The 23,311-nt window shown below is 39.8% G+C and overlaps 1 protein-coding gene across 1 annotated transcript in view; it reads left to right on the plus strand.

The window, feature by feature from the left end:
• Positions 1–23,311, plus strand: part of PCDH11X (protocadherin 11 X-linked) — a 388,563-nt gene that overhangs the window by 42,792 nt on the left and 322,460 nt on the right. Inside the window, exon 5 of the mRNA XM_045847395.1 lies at positions 7,699–10,206. Within this exon, the coding sequence (XP_045703351.1) occupies positions 7,699–10,206 (2,508 nt within the window). The remainder of the gene's footprint in view (positions 1–7,698; positions 10,207–23,311) is intronic.

Consider the following 23,311-nt stretch of genomic DNA (forward strand, 5'->3'; position numbering starts at 1 on the left):
GTCTTTGTTCAAGATTTTTCCTTTCTTTCTGAATTTAAAAACCTGACTTTCAAAACGAAGGGAAGCATAGGCTGAAAAAATACAACCCTAATGTATGGATTTGTCTTAATATCCATCTGCTCTCGTGGATATAACCACTCTGATATTGTCAATTAAATCTTTTTTGTTCCAGTTTATAACATTATGAATTTAAGTTAACACTTTTAAGACATTGCAATCTGAGCACTTATTCCAAATAATGCAATCAAGTGCTCTCATTATTCTGCCAGAGAGAGGGCATAAAACAATGCCCAGGATTCACGGCCATCCAGAAGGCCATAGATAAGTTACCTTTGTTTGTGAAGATTTCCTTCCACGTACAGAAGCTTTTTAGTTTGATGTATTAGTCCTATTTGTTTGTTGTTGTTTTTATTTCTCTTGCTTGAGGGGGTGTTTCCCAAACATATTACTCAGGCTGATGACAGATAATATACTTATGTGTTTTCTTCTAGGAGTTCTATGGTTTCAGGCCTTATGTTTATGTTTTTAACCCATCCTCAGTTCATTGTTGTGGTCCAGTTTCTTTATTTTCTTTGTCTTTCTTAAAGATTTTATTTACTTATTTTTAGAGAGGGAAGGGAGGGAGAAAGGGAGAGAGAGAAACATCCATGTGCGGCTGCTGGGGGCTGTGGCCTGCAACCCAGGCATATGCCCTGACTGGGAATCGAACCTGCGATTCTTTGGTTCACAGCCCGTGCTCAATCCACTGAGCTATGCCAGCCAGAGCTATTTTCTTTTTCTTTTTCTTTCTTTCTTTTTTTTTGGCATGGATCAGTCCAGTTTTCCTAACACTGTTTGTTGTAGACACTGTCATTACTCCAGTGTATATTTTTACCTCCTTTGTCATAGATTAGTTGACCATATTAAGTGAGGGCTCATTTCTGGGCTCTCCAGTCTATTGATCTATGTGTCTGTTTTGTGCCAGTACCATACCGTTTGGATTACTATGGCCTTGTAGTATACTTTCCAGTCAGGGAGCTTGATATGTCCACCTTTGTTCTTTCTCAAGATTGCTTTGGCTATTTGGGGTCTTTTGTGGTTCCATATAAATCTTAGGTTTATTTGTCTCTAGTTCTGAGAGGAGTAACATTGGTATTTTGGTAGGAATTGCTTTGAATCTGTAAATTGGTGTGGGTCTTATGATCATTTTAACAATATTAATCCTTTGTACCCATGAGTATGGTATACCCTTCCATTCATTTATGTCTTCTTCAATTTCTTCCTTCAATGTCTTCTAGTTTTCAGAGTAAAGATTTTTACTTCCTTGGTTAAGTTTATCCATAGTTATTTTATTCTTTCAAATGTAATTGTGAGTGGGGTTATTTTCTTTCTTTGTCCTTCTGATTGTTCATTTTTAGTGTACATGAATACAAAAGATTTCTGTATACTTAGTTTGTGTCTTGCTACTTTATGGAATTTTTTATTCTGTTAACCTTTGCTGTATTGTTTAGGGTTTTCTCTATATAGCATGTCATCTGAAAATAGTGACAGTTTTAATAGTACCTTTCCTATTTGGATGCCTTTTCATTCTTTTCCTTTTGTTTTTTTCTTGTCTGAATGTTGTGGCTAAGACTTCTAGTATAAATTATGTTGAATAATAGTGGTGAAGGATGGTGAAAGAGGGCAATCTTGTCTTATTCCTGATCTGAGATGAAAAGCTTTCAGCTTTTTTTTAAAGATTTTATTTGTTTCTTTTTAGAGAGGGAAGGGAGGGAGATAGAGAGAGAGAAACGTCAATGTGCGGTTGCTGGGGGTCACAGCCTGCATCCCAGGCGTGTGCCCTGACTGGGAATCGAACCTGCGACACTTTGGTTCGCAGCCCATGCTCAATCCACTGAGCTACGCCAGCCAAGGCTTAAAAGCTTTCAGCTTTGCACCATTGAGTCTGATGTTAGCCGTGGGCTCGTCATATACAGCCTTTATCAACTAGAAGGAAGATCCTTCTATGCCCAATTTGTTGAGAGGTTTTCCTTTAATCAAAAATGAATGTTGAATCTTGTCCAATGCCTTTTCTGCATCTATTGAGATAATTCAATAATTTTCATTTTTGCTCTAGTTGATGTGATAAAAATGTAATAGGTAGTATTTATCATATACATCCAAAAAATCCTGAAGTAAGTCAGGACTGTACTTTAAGACAGAATTTAATCCAAAACTGTTAGCATTTTGAAGAAACTTCTTGAGTGCCTACTCTCTTGTCCAAGAGGAAAAACAAATTATTCGAGTGTTAAAATCTGATAAAATAGAGGGAAAAAACCCAATTAAAAATTGTTTTTCTTGGGACCCATGCTAATAAAAGAAGAAAGACCCTGTGACACAAATATCACTCTTCTACTAAACAGGCTTTGCTGAATCATAACAAGTAAAAAAGAAAGTTTGATATCTTAAACCCTATGCATGGTATTACTAATTGATATTAGTATTTAAATGTAAGTTCATTTGTTTCCGAAAAGTGAGTGTCTTCTAGACACGTGACTCTTCTTTACCTCGTATAACTTCAAAGTAAGGAGGGACTTAGTACTTCAAGGTTATTGTCAAATATGCGACTGACAACTCAGGTCATTTTTTAAATGGTATCTGCCTTTGACAATGCTACAAATGAATGCTGAGAGAAATGTTTTAGAAATAGTTTATAGAATCTGAATGGTATCACGATATTGAATATTCAAGAAACAGTGGCTATTTTCTCCAGCCTATAGCAAAGAAACTTTTTAATGGAATGAAAGTAATTTATTATAGTACCCATGATATTTCTTAAAATTTTTATTTATTTATCTTTAGACAGAGGGGAAGGGATAGAGAGAGAAGGGGAGAGAAACATCCATGTGTGGTTGCCTCTCACATGCTCCCTACTGGGGACCTGGCCCACAACCCAGGCATGTGCCCTGACTGGGAATCGAACCAGTGACCTTTTGGTCTGCAGGCCGGTGCTCAGTCCACTGAGCCACACCAGCCAGGGCCAAATTCTTTTTCTTACCGTTTTCTAAAATACTCATATCTCTGGGTCTTATCCATTTGAAACTGTGCTCCTGCATTTTTCTCTGGCCCAAAAATGTATCAATAACTAACTGTAAGAACAAAATTTAAAAAAAAAATCAGGGTGGTTCTTGATAAATCTGGCAGTGGTAAAGCTCAGAAATCATTTTTTGTCTTTTCTTCATTCTACAGAAGAAACAGCTTTTATTTCATCAGTTTTAAAATCCAATCTCTTTGGAACTATTTTTAGTCCTTCCTGGCACTCCATGCGTTTTCTGGGCAGTGGTACCAGATTTATGGCCGTGGGAGTGCTCCGTTATTTATTACCTTCCAGTAAGCAACAAACTGATGCCTTGCATACACGCATGTCAACAATATTACAGCGTGGCACGATGGGTCAGTTCATTCCTTCCCAGAACAATAAGTGAAGATACAGCTTTTAATTTGGCCATGCGTATGTTTTATTCATATGCAACAGCAACTTCCTCTTCTTTAGTTTTACAAATCCGTACCAAAAAAAAATTAAACTCTCAGACGAGCTTAACATCTTGCTTATTTCAGCAGTTTTTGTCCTGGGTTTGCAAACTCAAAGCTTATTTTAGAATCGTGGAAGATATATCATTCACCAATGAAATTAAGCCCTTTGCATTACATGAGGTTATTAAAAAGCGCATAAATTTCTTTTAATCTGAACTGCAGTTGGCAATTTGGGTGAGGATAAAACAATAACAAATAAAATAAAACAAAACACCGAAGTCAACAATTGTAGCCTGTTTCTGTTCCTGCACAGACTGAGAATTAAAAGCAAGAACAACGGAACTCGACCCTTTCTCCTTTTGTGTTTTGGAATAGGAACTATCCTTTTAAATTCCTACACTTTTCATCTAAGAAATGCTCGTTGAATGCGTTTGCTGTCTATGCAGAGACTATACATGTAAGCAAAGCTTGATGCTGTGTTACAGTGTAGTCACATATGTCAGCATATGAAGATTTCATGAAGTCAATTACCGAGTCACACACACACAGGAGCGGTACCTAGCCCTCTTACCGGGAGAGGATCTTAGGTTGAGCTTGTCTTTCTAAACAAGGGGCAGGCGTGTGAAGTAGGTTTGGAATGGAGGGTACTACCAGTCAATGACCAGTACCTAGGACACGTCTATGCTAAGCGAGCGAGGTGATGAATTAAGGAGACATGTCAGAACACCTTAATTTCCCCTTTCCAGCTTCCCCTGTGTTCTCGCATCGTAGGAAAGGACTTCGGTTTGTTTCATTGCGTGTGTGGACGTGAGTGTTAGGTGGGCTGACTCATTCAAGAATAAAGGGAGTCAGCTCCTGTGGGCACTAACTACACGTTGGCATCAAAGTTCGGTATCTAAGCAAACTGTATGGAAAATTATTTCTCTCTTACATGTCTTACATGTGGGCAACTCGTCCACCAATTGGTTGGACAATGTGACGTTTTCGGTACGTCAACCAGCAAACACCTGACGGAACAGAATTGTTTAAACAATTCAATTGTTTATTCCCCTCCTGGGGGCTGACGGAAGACACACAACTGCCCATCACGCAGGCCCAAAGATGGGGGGATTTTAGAGCATCCTACGCACTGGTCCTGACGGAAGCGGGACCTGGGTCTCTGCACCGGGCGCCTCTTGTCTTGCCTCTTCTCCTCTTCTGGGAGAGATGGCAAGAGCATATTAGCCTGGGGAGGTTGTCACCACTGCAAATGATGAATGTAGCTTTTTGTTAAACAAAAATATGACATCTTAGAAATAGACGGTTCGGTAGAACGTTGCGTAATCATGGAGCCAGTACCAACATGTAGCTGTGAGAAATGTAAATGTGGCTAGTGAGATCGAGGAACTGTTTTTAGATTGTAGCTAATTTTAGTCCGTTAAAATTTCAATATAAATACTCGTAGCTAATTGCTATGGCACCGCGCAGAGGACTCATAGAAAACACAAGAGTTACAGAGACATTATCCATGATCTGACTAGTATATCTCAATGCCACTGTGAAAATGTAAAAAATCTATTTTTTAACATTACTGCCATTTCCCATAAAATCATTAAAAGGCAGTAAATAGGCTGTTCTTGGATTTTTCAACTGACATAAACTTGCCTTCATTTGCTGGGGAAACCAAAAGCAAATTAAAAATTCAGGCAAATATTCAAGACTGAAAAGTTCAGACAACTGTGATAGAATAAATAAGAATTAAAAACAAATCTGAAATCTAAATACACCAACACAAAATACAGAAACATAAATACATAAAACTAAAAAAGAAAACAAGCTAAAAGTTACTTTTCCCAGATGTGGTGTAGTCATAAGTTACACAACTGAGTTTAAAAATCCAGAACTTAAAAGAACTTTCTTACTGTCTTTATACTATATCATATATGCTAGTTTCCCCTTACATAACCCCTGAAAATACTTCATAATCTCCCTTTATAGCTCTTATTAAAAATGTAATTATTCTCTTACTATAAATGTGTTAATATCAATGTCATCATTAAGTCCTTACATTGGTATTGATTTCCTCTCAGCTGGGATTTAATTTCCATTCCATCACTAACATGTGTCTGTACCCCACCAGACCCCAGTGCCTAGAATAATGCTGTGACCGGTAACCACTCAATATTGGCATGCCAAGAAGGAACATGGGTTTTTATGAAGTATAATTTATAAATTATTTTTGTGTCCATAAATGAGACATTCTAGATTTATATCTTTCTAGAAGCAGTTTGAAATATCATTATAAGAGCAATGTTATCATTAATCACAAGTTTATTTATGTCAAATTATAGTAAATACTCTTTATATTTAATACATTTGTTACAAAATTCTTTTTTTAAGATTTTATTTATTTATTTATTTATTTATTTTAGAGAGGGAAGGGAGGGAGAAAGAGAGAGAGAGAGAGAAACATCAATGTGCAGTTGCTGGGGGCCGTGGCCTGCAACCCAGGCATGTACCCTGACTGGGAATCGAACCTGCGATGCTTTGGTTTGCAGCCCACGCTCCATCCACTGAGCTACGCCAGCCAGGGCTGTTACAAAATTCTTTAAAACTACACAGCTGAAGGATAGGTTTCAGTTTGCTGATTTTCACACTTGTAAGTAGATAGGACATAGCAAACATTTCCATTGCTATATGCTTTATTCAAAGAAAGACAGTTTTTATTGGCTCATAGAAATAAAATCTTAAAAAATGTTCATTTTAGCTGTGCAAAATAAAAACAAGATAACAAATACACATGGGTTATTTCATAGGATCTCACTTTAGTCAGCTAGCGAGATCATTGTTTATCTGCACATGCCTTATCTTACCGCAGTTCAGAAAGGGCACTTTTTAAATTTTTTATTTAATTTTGACAGATTGGACATGATCAACATGAAGATATTTGACTATTTAAAAGGCTCATGGAAAATGTAAGACCCTCTGTGAACTGATGAGCAGTAGCACTTAAGAGAGTCCATGCTCATGAAGTATTTTACAATTTTATGTTGATTGAACCTCCTTGGATGGTTCTACCGCCACAGACAGTTCTATAGAGATTCCTGTCATTACAGTATATAGGTATTGTGGACATTTTGGCATGTGGCTTCAATTCATTCTGCTTACTCATTTAAAAAAAACTGCAATGACATGTTTAACCTTCTAGAAAATTGCATTGTAAACAACTGTTCTTATAGAGGAAGAAAGAGGAAAGAGGAAGAAAGAGAGAAGAGAAAGAAAAGAAAGAGGAAAATCTGTGTATTTTACATGAGGTTATAGTCTTATCACAGTTGCATTTTCTCACTTCAGCAAAGATTTTATTCGATTTTATTATATTGATTAGATGTAATATATGTACTACTGTCTTGGACAAATATTTTACACCCGAGTGTTACTTTGGGGGAGGAAAGGCACCCTGTGCACCTGAAATCTATAGTAAAATATTTAGTTCATGTGAAAGTAACCATGGTTAATTCCCTTATAACTTCATGCACCATGTGAAACTTAGTGACAATTCTTCTTTTTTGAAAAAAATTTTTTTATTGTTGTTCCAGTACTGTTGTCTCTAGTTTACCCCCACGACACCCCCTGCCTCCCCCCTTTGGCTTTGTCCATGTGTCCTTTTTATTTTTTTAAAGATTTTATTTATTTATTTGTAGAGAGGGAAGGGAGGGAGAAAGAGAGAGAGAGAGAGAGAGAGAGAGAGAGAGAGGGAGAGAGAGAGAGAAACATCCATGTGCGGTTGCTGGGGGTCATGGCCTGCAACCCAGGCATGTGCCCTGACTGGGAATCGAACCTGAGACACTTTGGTTCACAGCCCACGCTCAATCCACTGAGCTATGCCAGCCAGGGCCATGTGTCCTTTATACGTGATCTTGATGGCCCTTCTCCTATTATCTGCCATGATTCCTTTCTACAAACTTCTTTTTGAAATCTTTAATAGTTTACATAAGTGACTTACCTTCATTATCATAAAAAGGTACAACCTGAAAAGCAGGCAGAACGTTTTCTAGCAAAACTCTTACTTTTAGCAATGCCTAGAGATATTAAACGACTTGGCTGTGGTCAAGATATTGCATATGGGCAGAGTTGGGACTCAGAAGCCAAGTGTTCTGACCTGTGTTTCAGAAAACTGGTCTCATTACATGGTAACGTGACTTCAATACCCCATGCTGTGTTTTCCAGGGTCGGAGTGCTTTTGGGCTTGGCGTCGGCGTGGCACCCGATGGACAGAAGGTTCCACAACTGGTTGTTCTGAAGCAGTTGGATAGGGAAGAGAAGGATGTGTATATAATGAAACTGAAGGTCGAAGACGGTGGCATGCCTCAAAGATCCAGCACCGCCATTCTGCAAGTCAAGATTCTGGATGTGAATGATAACCATCCAGTGTTCGCGCAGGATGAGATTGAAGTCAACATACCAGAAAACGCTCCCGTGGGCGCCTCCGTGGTGCAGCTCCACGCCACAGACGCCGACATAGGGGAAAATGCCATCATTCACTTCTATTTCAGCAACCTCCTCCCCATCCAGGCCAAGCGGCTGTTTGACCTCAACAGCAAGACGGGGCTGATCACAATCAAACAGCCCCTGGATAGGGAGGAGTCGCCAAGCCACAAGTTGCTGGTTTGGGCAAGCGATGGTGGGCTGTCGCCCGCAAGAGCCCTGGTGCGAGTGAACGTGCTAGATGTCAACGATAATGCCCCGTCGATTGATATCCGCTACATCGTCAACCCGGTCAATGGCACTGTGGTTCTTTCCGAGAACGCTCCAGTCTACACCAAGATTGCTCTGATAACTGTGACGGATAAGGATGCTGGCAACAACGGCAGGGTGATCTGCTTCATGGATCAGAATGTCCCTTTCCGATTGCGGCCAGTGTTCACCAACCAGTTCCTCCTGGAGACAAATGCGTTGCTGGACTTCGAGGCCACGAAAGAGTATGCCATCCAACTAATGGCCACGGATGCCGGGCAGCCTCCTCTGAACCAGTCATCCATGCTCCTGATCAAAGTCAAAGACGAAAACGACAACGCTCCCGTGTTCACCCAGCGTGTCATAACTACGTCTATTCCCGAGAATAACTCTCCGGGCTCCCAGGTGACAAAAGTCACTGCGACAGATGCGGACGCCGGGCGTAACGGTGAAATCAGTTACGTGCTAGGCGCCGACGCACCCCCCGAATTCGAGCTGGACTATCGCACGGGCATGCTGACTGCGGTGACGGCACTGGACAGAGAGAAGCAGGGGAAATACCACCTCACGGTTCTGGCGAAAGATAACGGTGTTCCGCCCTTAGTAACCAACGCCACGGTGATCGTGAGAGTTCTCGATCAAAACGACAACGTGCCCGTTTTCTCTCACGAAGAGTACAATTTCTATGTCCCAGAAAACCTTTCTAGACACGGCACAGTCGGGCTAATCAATGTGTCTGATCTCGATGACGGCGAAAATTCTGTGGTCACTCTGTCCATTGTAGGCGTGAATGACGAGTTCACCATCGACCCACAGACCGGTGTCATCCGACCCAACGTTTCCTTTGACAGAGAAAAACAAGAATCTTACACTTTCTATGTAAAGGCTCAGGATGGCGGGAGGGTACCGCAGTCCGCCACTGCCAAAGTGACCATCAACGTGGTCGACGTCAACGACAACGTGCCCGTGTTTGTGGCCCCTTCTTCCAACTACTCCTTCCAACTGGTCCTCCCGTCCACGGATCCGGGCACAGTGGTCTTCACGGTCCGTGCTGTGGACAACGACACCGGCATTAACGCACAGCTTCTTTACACCATCGTTGAAGGGAACGCGCGAGGCCTGTTCGTGATTAACGAAACGACAGGCGACATCACGATGAAGAACAAAGCCGTGCGCACAGACCGCGGCTTGCACAGACTGGTAGTCAAAGCCAATGACCTAGGGCAACCCGACGCTCTCTCCAACGTCGTCGTGGTCAACCTGTTTGTGAATGAGTCGGTGAGCAACGCCACACTGATTCACGACCTGGTGCGCAAGAAGGCCGCGACTCCGGCCATCCCAGACATCGAGATAACCGATGCCTCCTCCCCATCCGATGACTATCTCAAGATCGTGATCGCCACCGCGGTCGCCAGCACAGCCGTCGCCCTGGTCATCGTGATCATCGTCATAGTGCGATGCTACCAGCCAGCACACCTTAAGGCTGCCAAGAAAAGCAAGCAGAGCTCTGAGTGGGTCACGCCAAACCCAGAAAACAGGCAGATGAGCATGCTGAAGAAGAAGAAGCAGAAGAAGAAGAAGCAGCAGCAGCAGCAGCCCCCGAAGAACTTGCTGCTTCACTTCGTCAACATTGAGGACAGCAAGTCGGATGACGCCGACGACGACGGACACAGCACCACCATAGACCTTCCCACTGAGCTGGAGGAGGAAACCATGCGCAAGTACGACTGGGGCACCGTGCCCACGACGTTCAAGCCCGACAGCCCTGACCTGGCCCGCCATTACCAATCCACGTCGCCGCAGCCGGCCTTCCAGATCCAGCCCGAAACGCCCCTGAGCTCCAAGCACCACTTCATCCAGGAGCTGCCTCTGGACAACACCTTCGTGGCTTACGATTCCATCTCCAAGTGCTCCTCCAGCAGCTCGGACCCCTACAGCGTGTCCGAGTGCAGCTTTCCACTGACCACCTTCAAGGACGTGGTGTCCGTGCACGCCAGACCGGTAAGTACTCCCGCTTTCTAACTGGGCTTCTCCACTTTACTTCTTTTCTTTTTTAAAAATTTAGGTATTTAGTTACTTCTTTTCAGAGAGGGGGAAGGGAAGGAGAAAGAGAGGGAGAGAAACATCCATGGGTGGTTGCCTCTCGAGCGCCCCCTACTGGGCACCTGGCCCGCAAGCCAAGCACGTCCCCTCACTGGGAATCGAACTGGCGACCCTTTGGTTCTCAGTCCACCGAGCCACACCAGCCAGGGCTAAGCCTTATTTGTTTACATTATTTGAAGTGAAACTAGAACCTCATACAATCTATTAACTCAAGAAGGGAGCAAATGATCAGACTCTGCAGAAGTATCTGAATAGATACAGCGATTCATTGTTAGTTGGGGAGAATGTGAGAACAAGTAACTCTCGGTTGTAGGAGAGTGTAGTCAGAACCATGATTATGATCGAGCCGAGATTCTCCGAAGATGGCGGTATGACATATCTTGCTATAGAACACACTGGAAGCATCCAGGCCCACACAATGCATGCAGCATATCATTTGCAGATTAGGTACTCACCCTTAGTCTGCTTCCTAAAAGCTACATTCACACAAGGTAACAACAACGGGATTGGAAAAATGAAGGCTCCCTGCTCCCTGGCATCATCAACCCAGAGAAGTTAACACATTTAAAATCTCTATTTTAGATATTTATTTAAGTATCTGCATACTTAGGAAAGGTGTGGAGAGGTCTTCAGGATACATTCTTGACACATGTTGGCTTGTGGCAAATGAAATGTGCTTGCTTTCTCTAAGGGGCCTCGGGGAAAATAGGGGCGCAGGAACGCCCAAGAAATCTGTGTAAAATAATTGAGAACCCAAAATAGATGTATGAAAAGAGTTTATATGGTATTCTTTATATGTATCCCAGGGAACAAGAGAAATGAATAAAAACGTGTCTAGAAATTCATGAGTACATTAAATGATTTAAATATGGTTATTTCCTTAATAAACGCAAGGGGTGGAATTTACCTACTTGTTTTCCTCAAAGACGTGTGTTATCGTTGTCTGGCTTACTGCTGACCTATCACTGTCAGCGACGGAGAGCTTTTGAAACCATTCAAGGATGTGCATCGTTTAATTACACACTAACATTAATTTTTCTCTCTGAAGCACACAGCGAAGGTAAGATACTAATTAAGATGGGGCTGCTTGTCCGTAACTCTAGGTCCATAGTTTTGCTGTTAAAGATGGTGAAATAGAGCCCTTGGTCTCTTTGAAGAGTTTCTGTAGAAATGTAGAGCGCCACATCTTCCTACTGATTTTCCTGCTGGGATGGATCTTCGGAGGGTGACAAATACCAGGCATACCTGACGGCTCCTCAGGGCGCGTTTCCATTTATATTTAACCTTACAAAACAGTGCTCCTGTTGTCTGATTTTTGTTGCTGTCGTTCTGTTGATTGGAAACATTTCTCGACAGGAAAATATCCACCATGAATAACACTTTATGTGTATTGTGTACCCTCCTAGCACTTTTCCCCAGACTAAATGCGTGACTCACCTAAAAATTGATAAACCTGGCTGGTGTAGTGCAGTGGATTGAGCGCGAGCTGCGAACCAAAGTGTCACAGGTTCGATTCCCAGCCAGGGTACATGCCTGGGTTGCAGGCCATGGCCCCCAGCAACTGCACATTGATATTTCTCTCTCTCTCTCTTTCTCCCTCCCTTCCCTCTCTAAAAATAAATAAAAATTTAAAAAATGCTAAAAAAAGTGGATACAGAAGGTGATGCTTCTGAATTACATTTGCATGTCACCATTTTTCATAGATTGGCTCTTGACACAGATTAAAAGAGCAGATTGTGGTTTCACTTGTTCTGGGAGGCATGGAGACATTCTACAAGGTGCATTATTAATTTTACTTGAGTATATGTAGTAAGCAAGGTATGGAAGAAGGAAAAAAAATTGAAGTCTTTTCCAAATATCCTTTAAAAATTTTTTATTTATTTTTAAAGTTATTTTAAAGATTTTATTTATTTATATGTAGAGAGAGAGGAAGGGAGGGAGAAAGAGAGAGAGAAACATCAATGTCTAGTTGCCTCTCTAGCACCCCCTACTGGGGACCTGGCCTGCCACCCAGGCATGTGCCCTGACTGGGAATCGGACAGGCGACCCTTTGGTTCTCAGGCCCATGCTTAATTCACTGAGCTACACCAGCCAAGGCTCCAAATGTCCTCTTTTTATTTTTATTTTTTTGGTATGCTGTAATAATTTAAAAGGCAATAAAATTAATAACTTTTTCCACAATGGCATTTTATTTTATCGAGCTAAGAGATCTTTTCCTAAACACAGGCAAATAACTTCACGAGATAGGCAAATATGTAAAGTAAATGTTAATGAGAATATATTTTTTGTTATCATCAAGTTTTTATTAGCTAAAAGGACCATCTTAGAATCAGTGAGTTCTCGGATGACTTATTCAATTTTTCACATCTTAAAACTATAGGTAAATTTTATATTTTTATGTCTTTGGTTCAAACTTGTTTCATATTAATGACTCTTTTCCGAACATGAATTGGAGAACTTAGGCAGATTAATATGATACTAAAAATAATACGATGCCTTATAGTTGGTGCTACATTTACAAAGTTCTTCATCTTATCTGTGCAGTCTTTAATTTCTCATTAATGCCAGGACAGGCTTCTTATATCCACTGATGTTGCAGAATGCTCACAAGATCAGCGAGCATGGGAAAAGAACTAGTGTATTTAAAAATTCACATACAGTAGGGGTCTTCTTTTTAAGGAAACATCATACAAAATGGAAGAAAATGTCAGCCAATAAAATAAAAATTCATTGTTCCTTAAGGACATTTTGGCAGTGGGATAAAATATTACTGTTAGTGGTTGACTTTAAAGTAAGTGAGAGGTGTCTTTTCAAAAGCACCATTTAGGATTATATTTACATTTAGTTCAGGACTTATATGAAAGTGAAATTGGAGAAATGAAAGGGTTGTATTAGTATCTAAGGTGGAAGGGGATTTGTCAGAAATGTCATGTTTTAAAAAGGAAATCAAATATTTTCTATAATTTTTATGACACTGGTGTTCAGAGGAAACGTGGAATATTTATGAGCTAGAAATGCATCTGTTGCATAAAACCATTCATACCTGGAGAATCAGACGCTCCCCCTTGGTACAAAGGTTTAGAAGGATTCCAGAAGGTGCTTTATATTGCAGTAGAAAGGAGAAACATGAAATTTAAAGATGACTCTACAGTTTACCTTCAACTAACAAGCTTCAGAGTAAGCAGATACCTTTTGGTTGGTATGACTCTTTTTTTAAAACATATGTACTTTATTTATTTAATTGTAGGACAGAGGGGAAGGGAGGGAGAAAGAGAGGGAGAGAAACATCAATGTGTGGTTGCTTCTTGTGCGCCCCCTGCTGGGGACCTGGCCTGCAACCCAGGCATGTGTCCTGGCGGGAAACCGGCGACCCTTTGGTTTGCAGGCCAGCAGTCAATCCACTGAGCCACACCAGCCAGGGCTGGTTGGTATGACTCTTAGAATCAGTTTGGATGATTGTTTTATAACAGAGGTATGCTTCCCAAAGCAAATCTTGCTTACTGCAGATCTCCCATTAAAATACTATGAATACTATGCACTTGTAAAATACAAGTAAACAAAAAATGAAAGTATAATTTTTTTTAAAGATTTTATTTATTTATTTTTAGAGAGGGAAGGGAGGGAACAAGAGAGAAAGAGAGAGAAACATCAATGTGCAGTTGCTGGGGGCCGTGGCCCGCAACCCAGGCATGTGCCCTGACTGGGAATCGAACCTGCGACACTTTGGTTAGCAGCCCGCGCTCAATCCACTGAGCTACGCCAGCCAGGGAAAGTATAATTTTTGAGGGCCTTCTATGTACCATACCAGTCACTATCTTAGACATGTACTTGAGGTACTTCATTTCCAAAAAACGAAAAAAAAAGGAATACTAACAAATGTCTGTGGTTGAAGTCGGAGTAGACTTGCAGTTTCAGAAATGAGGTGAAAAGAATGGCGGAAGGTTGGGGCGGCTATGAAACAATTTGTGGACGTCACCCTGCCCGTGGGCATTACATGTGGGTTTCAGATGATAACAGGAGGCTGAGTAAGCTGGGAAGATAATCGGTGTCCACTACTGTTCCACCCAGCGAGTTGCATTTTGCGCATCTGTGTTTCAGTCATGGGAATTCGGCCATGTGGCGTGCTTGGCAACGGAGCCTCCAAGAACACAAGCATGTGATCTTGGTAACATGTTATTTTCCTCATCCTAGACCGATTCCAGGACCTCAGCTATGGAAATCTGCAGGGAGTTTGAACTTCCTAGGAACAACAGAATGTCATTCCCCTTCCCAAAAATTCCCATGATTTTCCCCATAAAAAAAATCCATGATTTCAGATTCTCAATGAGAAAGTCCAGCAAAACAAAAACCACCTTTAAGATGATGCTCCATTGACCCTGATGCTTCCAGTAGCTGTAATCTAGCAATCAAAATTTTACAATTTGGGGGAGAAGCAGTGCAGTGTGATGAGTTTTATCATGCTTTTGCTCCCTGGGCTGGCTCTGCATGTCCACAGCTGTGATGTGATGTATTGCTGTGTTGGCGTGCACACTGGCAGTTAACGCATCAATCATGAAACATGGAATTACACGTCCTGTCTCACTGCTGAAGAGTTCAAGCATTGTGTTGGGGAGTTTGGAAGTGAAGCTGGAACTATCCACGCTCTCCTCTGAGAGGCTAGGGCAGAGATTTTGTTAGGACCAAAATAAACAACCATGACAACAAAAAAAAACCCACTTCAGTGAATTTTTTTGAAATATTTACTAATATAATATTGCTGAGAAAATTATGATTACCCATCACTGTGCTTAAAAGTTAGATGATTATAGCCCTGCCTGGCATAGCTCAGTGGACTGAATGCGGGATGCGAACCAAAGTGTCGCAGGTTCGATTCCCAGTCAGGGCACATGCCTGGGTTGCGGGCCACGGCCCCCAGCAACCGCACATTGATGCTTCTCTCTCTCTCTCTACCTCCCTCTCTTCCCTCTTTATAAATAAAAAAAAATCTTAAAAAAAGTTAGATGATTATATATAATCTACTGGGTTTTTAATGCTGATTATAATCATGTCCCACACTTTAATCATTAAAAGTCAGTTTTCTAATCATGTTTTGTTTTTCTATAAATACTGGAAAAATTTTTTAAATTTATGTATGACCAGAGAACATAAAGTTCTTTATACTCCAGTGTATTTTGAAAAAACATACTGATATTTCTTGTGTAATGAAACATAGCTCCAGTCATAGGACAGTAGAAAGAAGGGTTTAGATACTACATTTTTAAAGATTTTATCAATTTTGAAACTACCTAGGAAAATATAAGGTTCTAGAGTCATATCTACATAGAGCTATTCAATTTCTTTGGCATTAAATTACTCAAAATATTTCATTGCTTTGAGTAATTTGCCCCTTTCAAGTTAACTATTTTTTTATCATATGTCAATTAAATCATTTCCTATACAGAGGGGTAAATTACATGTAAATTATATTTTATTGGAGAAAGAATGATGTGTCCAATTTTCTCTGGATTCTTTTTTTTGCCTCAACATTGTTTTTATTTTTGAAAACATCAGTTGAGAACTTTTAATCCGAAAAAACAAACTTTTTCACTTTGCACTGTTTTGTTTAAAATTATTATTATTATTTTTAAAGATTTTATTTATTTATTTTTAGAGAGGGAAGGGAGGGAGAAGGAGAGAGAGAGAGAAAAACATCCATGTGTGGTTGCTGGGGGTCATGGCCTGCAACCCAGGCATGTACCCTGACTGGGAATCGAACCTGCGACACTTTAAAATTACATTGTAAAAATTTTATAGTACACTTATAATTTTAAATGCTGCATAACATTCTATCCATTTATGAATATTCACTTAACTAACACTGGTATTCCAAGTATTTCACTATTTTTGAAACTCGAATGATTGGCATCTTTGGTTTTTTTATGGCATTTCTTTTTTTTACTTTTTTTCAAGTGAAGTTGTCCCATTTCTCCCCCACCACTCCCCCCAACCCCAGCCATCCCCACCTCCCACCCCTTGATCCCACCCCACTTTGGTTTCATCCATGTGTCCTTTATGGTTGTTCCTGAAAACCCTTCCCTCTTTATCCCCTCCCCCTCCCCTCTGGTTACTATCAGTTCATACTTGATTTCAATGTCTCTGGTTACGTTTTGCTTGCCTGTTGGTTTTGTTGATTAGGTGAGATCATATGGTATTTGTCTTTCACCTCCTGGCTTATTTCACTTAGCATAATGCTTTCCAGCTCCATCCATGCTGTCGCAAAGGGGAGGAGCTCCTTCTTTCTCTCTGCTGTGTAGTGTTCCATCATGTAAATGTACCACAGTTTTCTGATCCATTCATTTACTGATTGGCATCTTGGTTGCTTCCAGCACCTAGCTATTGTAAATTGTGCTGCTTTGAACATTGGGGTGCATAGGTTCTTTTGAATTGCTGTTTTAGGGTTCTTAGGATAGAGTCCCAGCAGTGGAATTGCAGGGTCAAAAGGCAGATCCATTTTTAGTTTTCTGAGGAAATTCCATACTGTTTTCCACAGTGGCTGCCCCAGTCTGCATTCCCACCCACAGTGCACTAGGGTCCCCTTTCCTCCACAACCTCTCCAACACTTGTTGTTTGTTGCTTTGTTTATGATGGCCATTCTGACCGGTGTGAAGTGGTGTCTCATTGTGGTTTTAACTGGCATCTCTCTGATGGCCAGTGATGCTGAGCATCTTTTCACGTGTCACTGGGCCCCCTCTGTGTCCTCCTTGGACAAGTGTCTGTTCAAGTCTTTTGCCCATTTTTTAATTGGGTTGCTTGTCTTCTCTGAGTGGAGTCATGTGAGTTCTTTATATATTTTGGAGATCAAATCCTTGTCCGAGGTATCATTGGCAAATATGTTTTCCCGTACCATTGGTTCTCTTTTCATTGTAATGCTGTTTTCTTTAGCCATGCAGAAGCTTTTTATTTTGATGAGATCCCCTTTGCTTATTCTTTCCTTTATGTCCCTTGCCCTGAGGGACATATCAGTGAAAATATTGCTGTGTGAAATATCAGATTTTCCTGCCTATGTTCTCCTCTAGGACTTTAATGGTGTCAAGACTTATATTTAAATCTTTTATCCACCTTGAATTTATTTTTGTGTGTGGTATAAGTTGGTGGTCGAGTTTCATTTTTTTGCATGTAGCTGCTGTCCAGCTCTCCCAGCACCATTTGTTGAAGAGGGTATCTTTGCTCCATTTTATGCTGCTGCTCCCTTTGTCAAATATTAATTGACCATGGAGACTTGGGTTTATTTCTGGGCTCTCTGCTCTGTTCCATTGGTCCATGTGTCTGTTCTTATGCTAGTACCAGGCTGTTTTGATTACAGTGGCCTTGTAATACAGTTTGATATCAGGTATTGTGATCCCTCCTAGTTTGCTCTTCTTTCTCAGAATTGGTGAGGGTATTTAGGGTCGTTTATGATTCCATATAAATTTTTGAAGTGTTTGTTCTATGTCTGTGGAATAGTTCATTGGTACTTTAATAGAGATTGTGTTGAATCTATAAATTGCTTTGGGTAGTATGGACATTTTGATGATATTAATTCTTCCAACCCATGAACATGGTACATATTTCCATTTGTTTGTGTCTTCCTTGATTTGTTTCTTCAGTGCTGTGTAGTTTTCTGAGTACAGGTCTTTTACCTCCTTGGTTAGGTTTATTCCTAGGTACTTTATTTTCCTTGTTGCTATATCAAATGAGAATTTTTTCCTGATTTCTGTTTCTGATATTTTGTTGTTGGTATACAAAAATGCCTTTGATTTCTGCATATGGACTTTGTATCCTGCTGTTTTGCCACATTCACTTATTAGGTCGAGTAGTGTTTTTGTGGAGTCTATAGGATTTTCTATGTACACTATTATGCCATCTACAAACAATGATAGTTTTGCTTCCTCCTTTCCAGTTTGAATGCCTTCTTTTTCCTTTTCTTGTCTGATTGCTGCGGCTAGGACTTCCAATACTATGTTGAATAGAAGTGGTGAAATTGGACAACCTTGTCTTGTTCCTGATCTTAGTGGGAAGGCTTTTAGTTTTCCTCAATGAGTATAATGATAGATATAGGTTTGTCATGTATGGCCTTTATTATGTTGAGGAATGCTCCCTCTATTCCCACTTTGCTGAGTGTTTTTACCATGAATGGGTGCTGTGCCTTATCAAATGCTTTATCTGCATCTATTGATATGATCACATGATTTTTGTCTTTCCTTTTGTTTATGTAATGTATTACATTTATTGATTTGCAAATATTGTGCCATCCTGGCATCCCTGGGATGAATCCCACTTGATCATGGTGTATGATCTTTTTAATGTATTGCTGGATATGGTTTGCCAAAATTTTGTTGAAGATTTTAGCATCTATGTTCCTCAGCGACACTGGCCTGTAGTGTTCTTTCTTTGTTGTATCTTTGTCTGGTTTGGAGATTAGGATGATGCTGGCCTCATAATAAGAATTTGAGAGTCTACCGTCTTCTTGGATTTTTGGGAAGAATGTGTAAAGGATAGGATAGGGGTTAGGTCTTCCTTAAATGTTTTGTAAAATTCTGCTGTGAAACCGTCAGGTCCAGGGCTTTTTTTGTGCCTGGAGTTTCTTGATAATTGCTTTGATTGCATCACTTGTTATTGTTCTGTTCAGGCTTTCTTTTTCTTTATTGAGATTTGGAAGATTATATTTTTCTAGAAACTTGTCCATTTCATCTAGGTTTTCAAATGCCTTGGCATATAGTGCTTCGTAGTAATTTCTTACAGTCCTTTGTATTTCTGTGGTATCAGTTGTAATCTCTCCTCTTTCATTTCTGATTGTGTTTATTTGGGTCCTCTCTCTCTTTTTCTTGATGAGCCTGCTTAATGACTTGTCGATTTTGTTTGTCTTTTCAAAGAAACAGCTCCTGGATATCTTCCTCCTTAGAATTGTGCTTTTAGTCTCTATGCCATTTAATTTTGCTCTGATCTTGGTTATTTCCTTCCTTCTACTTGCTCTGGGCCATCTTTGTTGTTGTTCCTCCAGTTCTTGTAGGTGTAGGGTTAGGTTGTTTATTTGAAATGTTTCTATCTTTTTTAGGTAGGCCTGTATTTCTATTAAGTTCCGTCTCGGGACTGCCTTTGCTGTTTCCCATAAGTTTTGGACTGTTTTGGGTTCATTTTCATTTGTTTCCAGGAACTTTTTGATTTCTTTCTTGATCTTATTCTTAACCCATTTATTGTTTAATAGCATGCTATTTAATCTCCATGAATTTGAGGCTTTTGAATTTTTTCCTTGAGGTTGGTTTCTAGTTTCAGTCCCTTGTAGTTGGAGAAAATGCTTGATATGATTTCAATTTTCTTGAATTTTGTGAGGCTTGTTTTGTGTCCTATTGTGTGGTCTATCTTTGAAAATGTTCCATGTGCATTTGAAAAGGATGTGTATTTTGCTTCTTTGGGTTGAATGTTTCTATATATATCAGTTAAACAATTTGATCTAGGATATTGTTCAATGCTGCAATATCCCTGTTGATATTTTGTTTGGAAGATCTGTCCATTTTTGACAGTGGGGTGTTAAAATTCCCTACTATAATTTTGTAAGTGTCAATATCTTTCTTTAAGTCCTCCAAGATTTTCCTTATATATTTGGGTGCTCCTATGTTGGGTGCATATATGTTTATAATGTTTATGTCTTTTTGATGGAATCTTCCCTTGAATATCATGAAGTGGCCTCTGCATCTCTTTTTATGGTCCTTGTTTTGAAGTCTATTCTGTCTGATATGAGTAGTGCTATCCCAGCTTTTTTCCCTGTCCATTTGTTTGGAATATTTTTTTCAACTCTTCCCTTTCAGTCTGTGTAGGTCTTTTGTTCTGAGGTGGGTCTCTTGTAGGCAGCATATGTGTGGGTCATGTTTTATCCATTCAACTATTCTATGTCTTTTGATTGGAGCATTTAATCCATTTATGTTTAAGGTTATCATGGATAGGTCCTTGTTCTTTGCCATTTCACTGCCTTCATACCTATGTTCCTCTCTCTCTCACTCTATTCCTTCCTTTTCTTAAAGCGTACCCTTTAGCATCTCTTGCAGAGCTGGTTTGCACGAGGTGTATTCTTTGAGACTTCTTTTGTCTGGGAAACTCATTATTTGGCCTTCCATTTTAATTGAGAGCCTTGCTGAGTAGAGTGGTCTTGGTTATATGCCTTTGATTGTCATTACCTGGAATATTCCTTGCCATTCTCTTCTGGCTTGGAGCATTTCCATTGAGAAGTCAGCTGCTAGCTTTATCAGGGCTCCCTATGTATTACTTCCTGTTTCTCCCTTGCTGCCTTTAAGATTCTCTCTTTGTCTTGGAATTTTGCCATTTTAATTATGATGTGTCTTGAGGTGGGCCTCTTTGGGTTCCTCTTGATTGGGACTCTCTGTGCTTACTGCATTTGTGTGACTTTTTCTCTCATTGAATTAGGGAAGTTTTCCATCATTACTTTTTCAAACAGGTTTTCTATCCCTTGCTCTTCTTCTTCTCCTTCTGGTATCCTTATTATACAGATATTATTGCATTTCATGTTTTCCTCCATTTCCCTTAACCAGTATTCATTCTTTTTCATTCTTTTTTCTTTTTCTTGCTGTTTTTGGGAGATTTTTTCTACCTTGTCCTCCAGCTCGCTGATTTGATCCTCTGCTTCATCAACACTTTTGATTCCTTCTGTGTTCTTCAATATAGAAATTGCATTCTTCATTTCCTCTTGGATCTTCTTGATACTTTCGAAATCTTTTTCATGTTGATATAGTTTGCAGTGAGTTCATTATAGTTTCTCTGTAGTTTTTGGTGATTCTCTGTGAGCTCATTGAGCTTCCTTATAACCATTGCTTTGAACTCAGTATCTGTTAGTTGACTTGCCTCTATTTCATTTAGCACTCTTTCCAAGGCTTCCTCCTTTCCTTTCATTTGGGGTTTGTTTCTTTGTCTTCGCATTGCTTGTGAGACTCTTCTAGTTAGTCTCTGCTTCTTAAATTGACCTGTTCTGACTCCCAGGGTTTGTGGTGTGAACTTGTATGGCAGGAGACCTGTGACATTCAGTGGTGCAGTCTCCTTGATCTCTGGAACTTCCTGCTCTTGGGCTGCCCTTGATCTTGGCTCTCTGGATGTCTTTGGATTTGGGTTGTTGAGTCGCTCTTTGGTGGGTCCTTCCCTCCAGCTGGTCACTCCACCCACCACGTCTTGTGTGCTGTTGTGCAGGTGCTGCCAGAACAAAACCACAAGGCCCAGGGAACAAACCCACATCCGCTGCAATCTCAGTGTCAACAGCAATGAACCAGTTTTAATAAGGGTGGAAAGAGATTAAGACTATTATAAGAAAGAAGAGAAATAAACTATAGTATAAATTCTAGTGACTTAATATGCACAAGCTTGATGGACAAGCAATGGAAGTTAAACAACTATGCAGGAAAGAAAATATCACTAACCATGGAGCAGACCACAGTGGATTTCATCCTGGTAGCCTCTAGCATTTACCACTGTTTTTTCCTTTCTGGGTCCACTCCTGCTGATGTCAGATGGTGACCCTGTCTGACCTTAGGCAGCCTGTTCTAAGACTTCTGGGGATCTACTGTCTGTGGCTGTCTCCTTCAGTTGTTAATCTAGTCACTCTGCACTCAGCAGTCAGGCTCAAGCCCCATAGGGCAGGACAGAATTCCTCCTGGGGTCGGAGCTGTTGTTTCCCCTCAGGCTGCTGCTGCTCGGAGGGGAGTGGTCTGCCTGAGCAATGATGGCGGCTGCTGTTTGGGGGATGACTCAGCACCAGGCTCCCTGTGGCTACTGTCTCAGCTCTCTCCCCTTAGTATTTTCTATTTTAAATATTTAAATGTAGGTTTCTAGCATATTCAAAGGTGCTGTGGTACTATAAAGTTGCATTGTTGTGTGCAATTACGATTTTTAAAAAGATCTATTGTGCAATTTGTTTGTCATGCATTATGGGTGTTTATCCGTGGTTTTATGTGTTATTTAGAAAGCAAAGTACTCTTTTTACATTCTAGATTAGTCATAGGCTTTTATTTTTATTGCATGTGCAATACACAGTTGTTGCAGAAAACCTAGGAAATTAAAGATTTTAGGTGAAGAATTTTAAAATTATTTGATTTTATTTCAAGTAATATCAGTAAGTTTTGCTTCATAACTTACTTCATATTTCTAGTTAAAAGGTCTGTAACCTTTGGAAGTGGTGCACTTTAAAATTACAGAGGTATTTGGTTCTTTATATATGATAAATTATACATGCAAAACATTTTACACAGTGATAATCATTTATTTATTATGCATGTTTATTTGTATAGATGTATGATTGAACAAGTTAATGTAATAGTATAGTTTGATTAGCTGAGAGTGAAACTGACCAAACCCCTCAGTGAAAATATCAAGTGTTGATGAAAAAAATTTTTTAGTTAAAAAGAATGCCATCTAAATTTCTGTCAAATCTTCCCTTAGAATAGACAGTCAAGTGTTTTCATTATATCCAAGAATTCTCATAACCAACTCTTACCTTTTTCATATTCTAGATATTCTCATTAAAAATCACTTTAACTGTCCCTTTTAAGTAATTAATTATATTTGATTATCCACACATACACAAGTACTATTCAATTAGGTGTCAAACTTTTTTGTCAAGTGAAAAACATCACATTTTATCAGGTTTCAGATAATCAAATTGGCATAATAAGGAAAATGAACTGTTTTAATAGATACTCTAGAAATATTTGCACTTTTCTCCCCTGTCCTGGAGCCTTATATTTATCAATTATTTATTGATATACCTCATAAAATGTTACTCTCTTTGAAGAGCAGTTAAAAAACATTTTTATCCCTTTTACCTTAAAACTTGGTTGAGAAAATGTTAAATAATACTACTTGTAATAAATCTACTTTTAAATAATACTCTAGTACTAAGAACAATTGAAGAAAAGCTGTGTAGGATTAGAAATACGAAATTTTTGATTAAAAGTCATTCACAACAGTCACTTTTAAATTTTTATTT

Source organism: Phyllostomus hastatus, unplaced genomic scaffold (genome assembly GCF_019186645.2).
Source record: "Phyllostomus hastatus isolate PE091 unplaced genomic scaffold, TTU_PhHast_1.1 phas_contig_551, whole genome shotgun sequence".
Classification (NCBI taxonomy): Eukaryota; Metazoa; Chordata; class Mammalia; order Chiroptera; family Phyllostomidae; genus Phyllostomus; species Phyllostomus hastatus.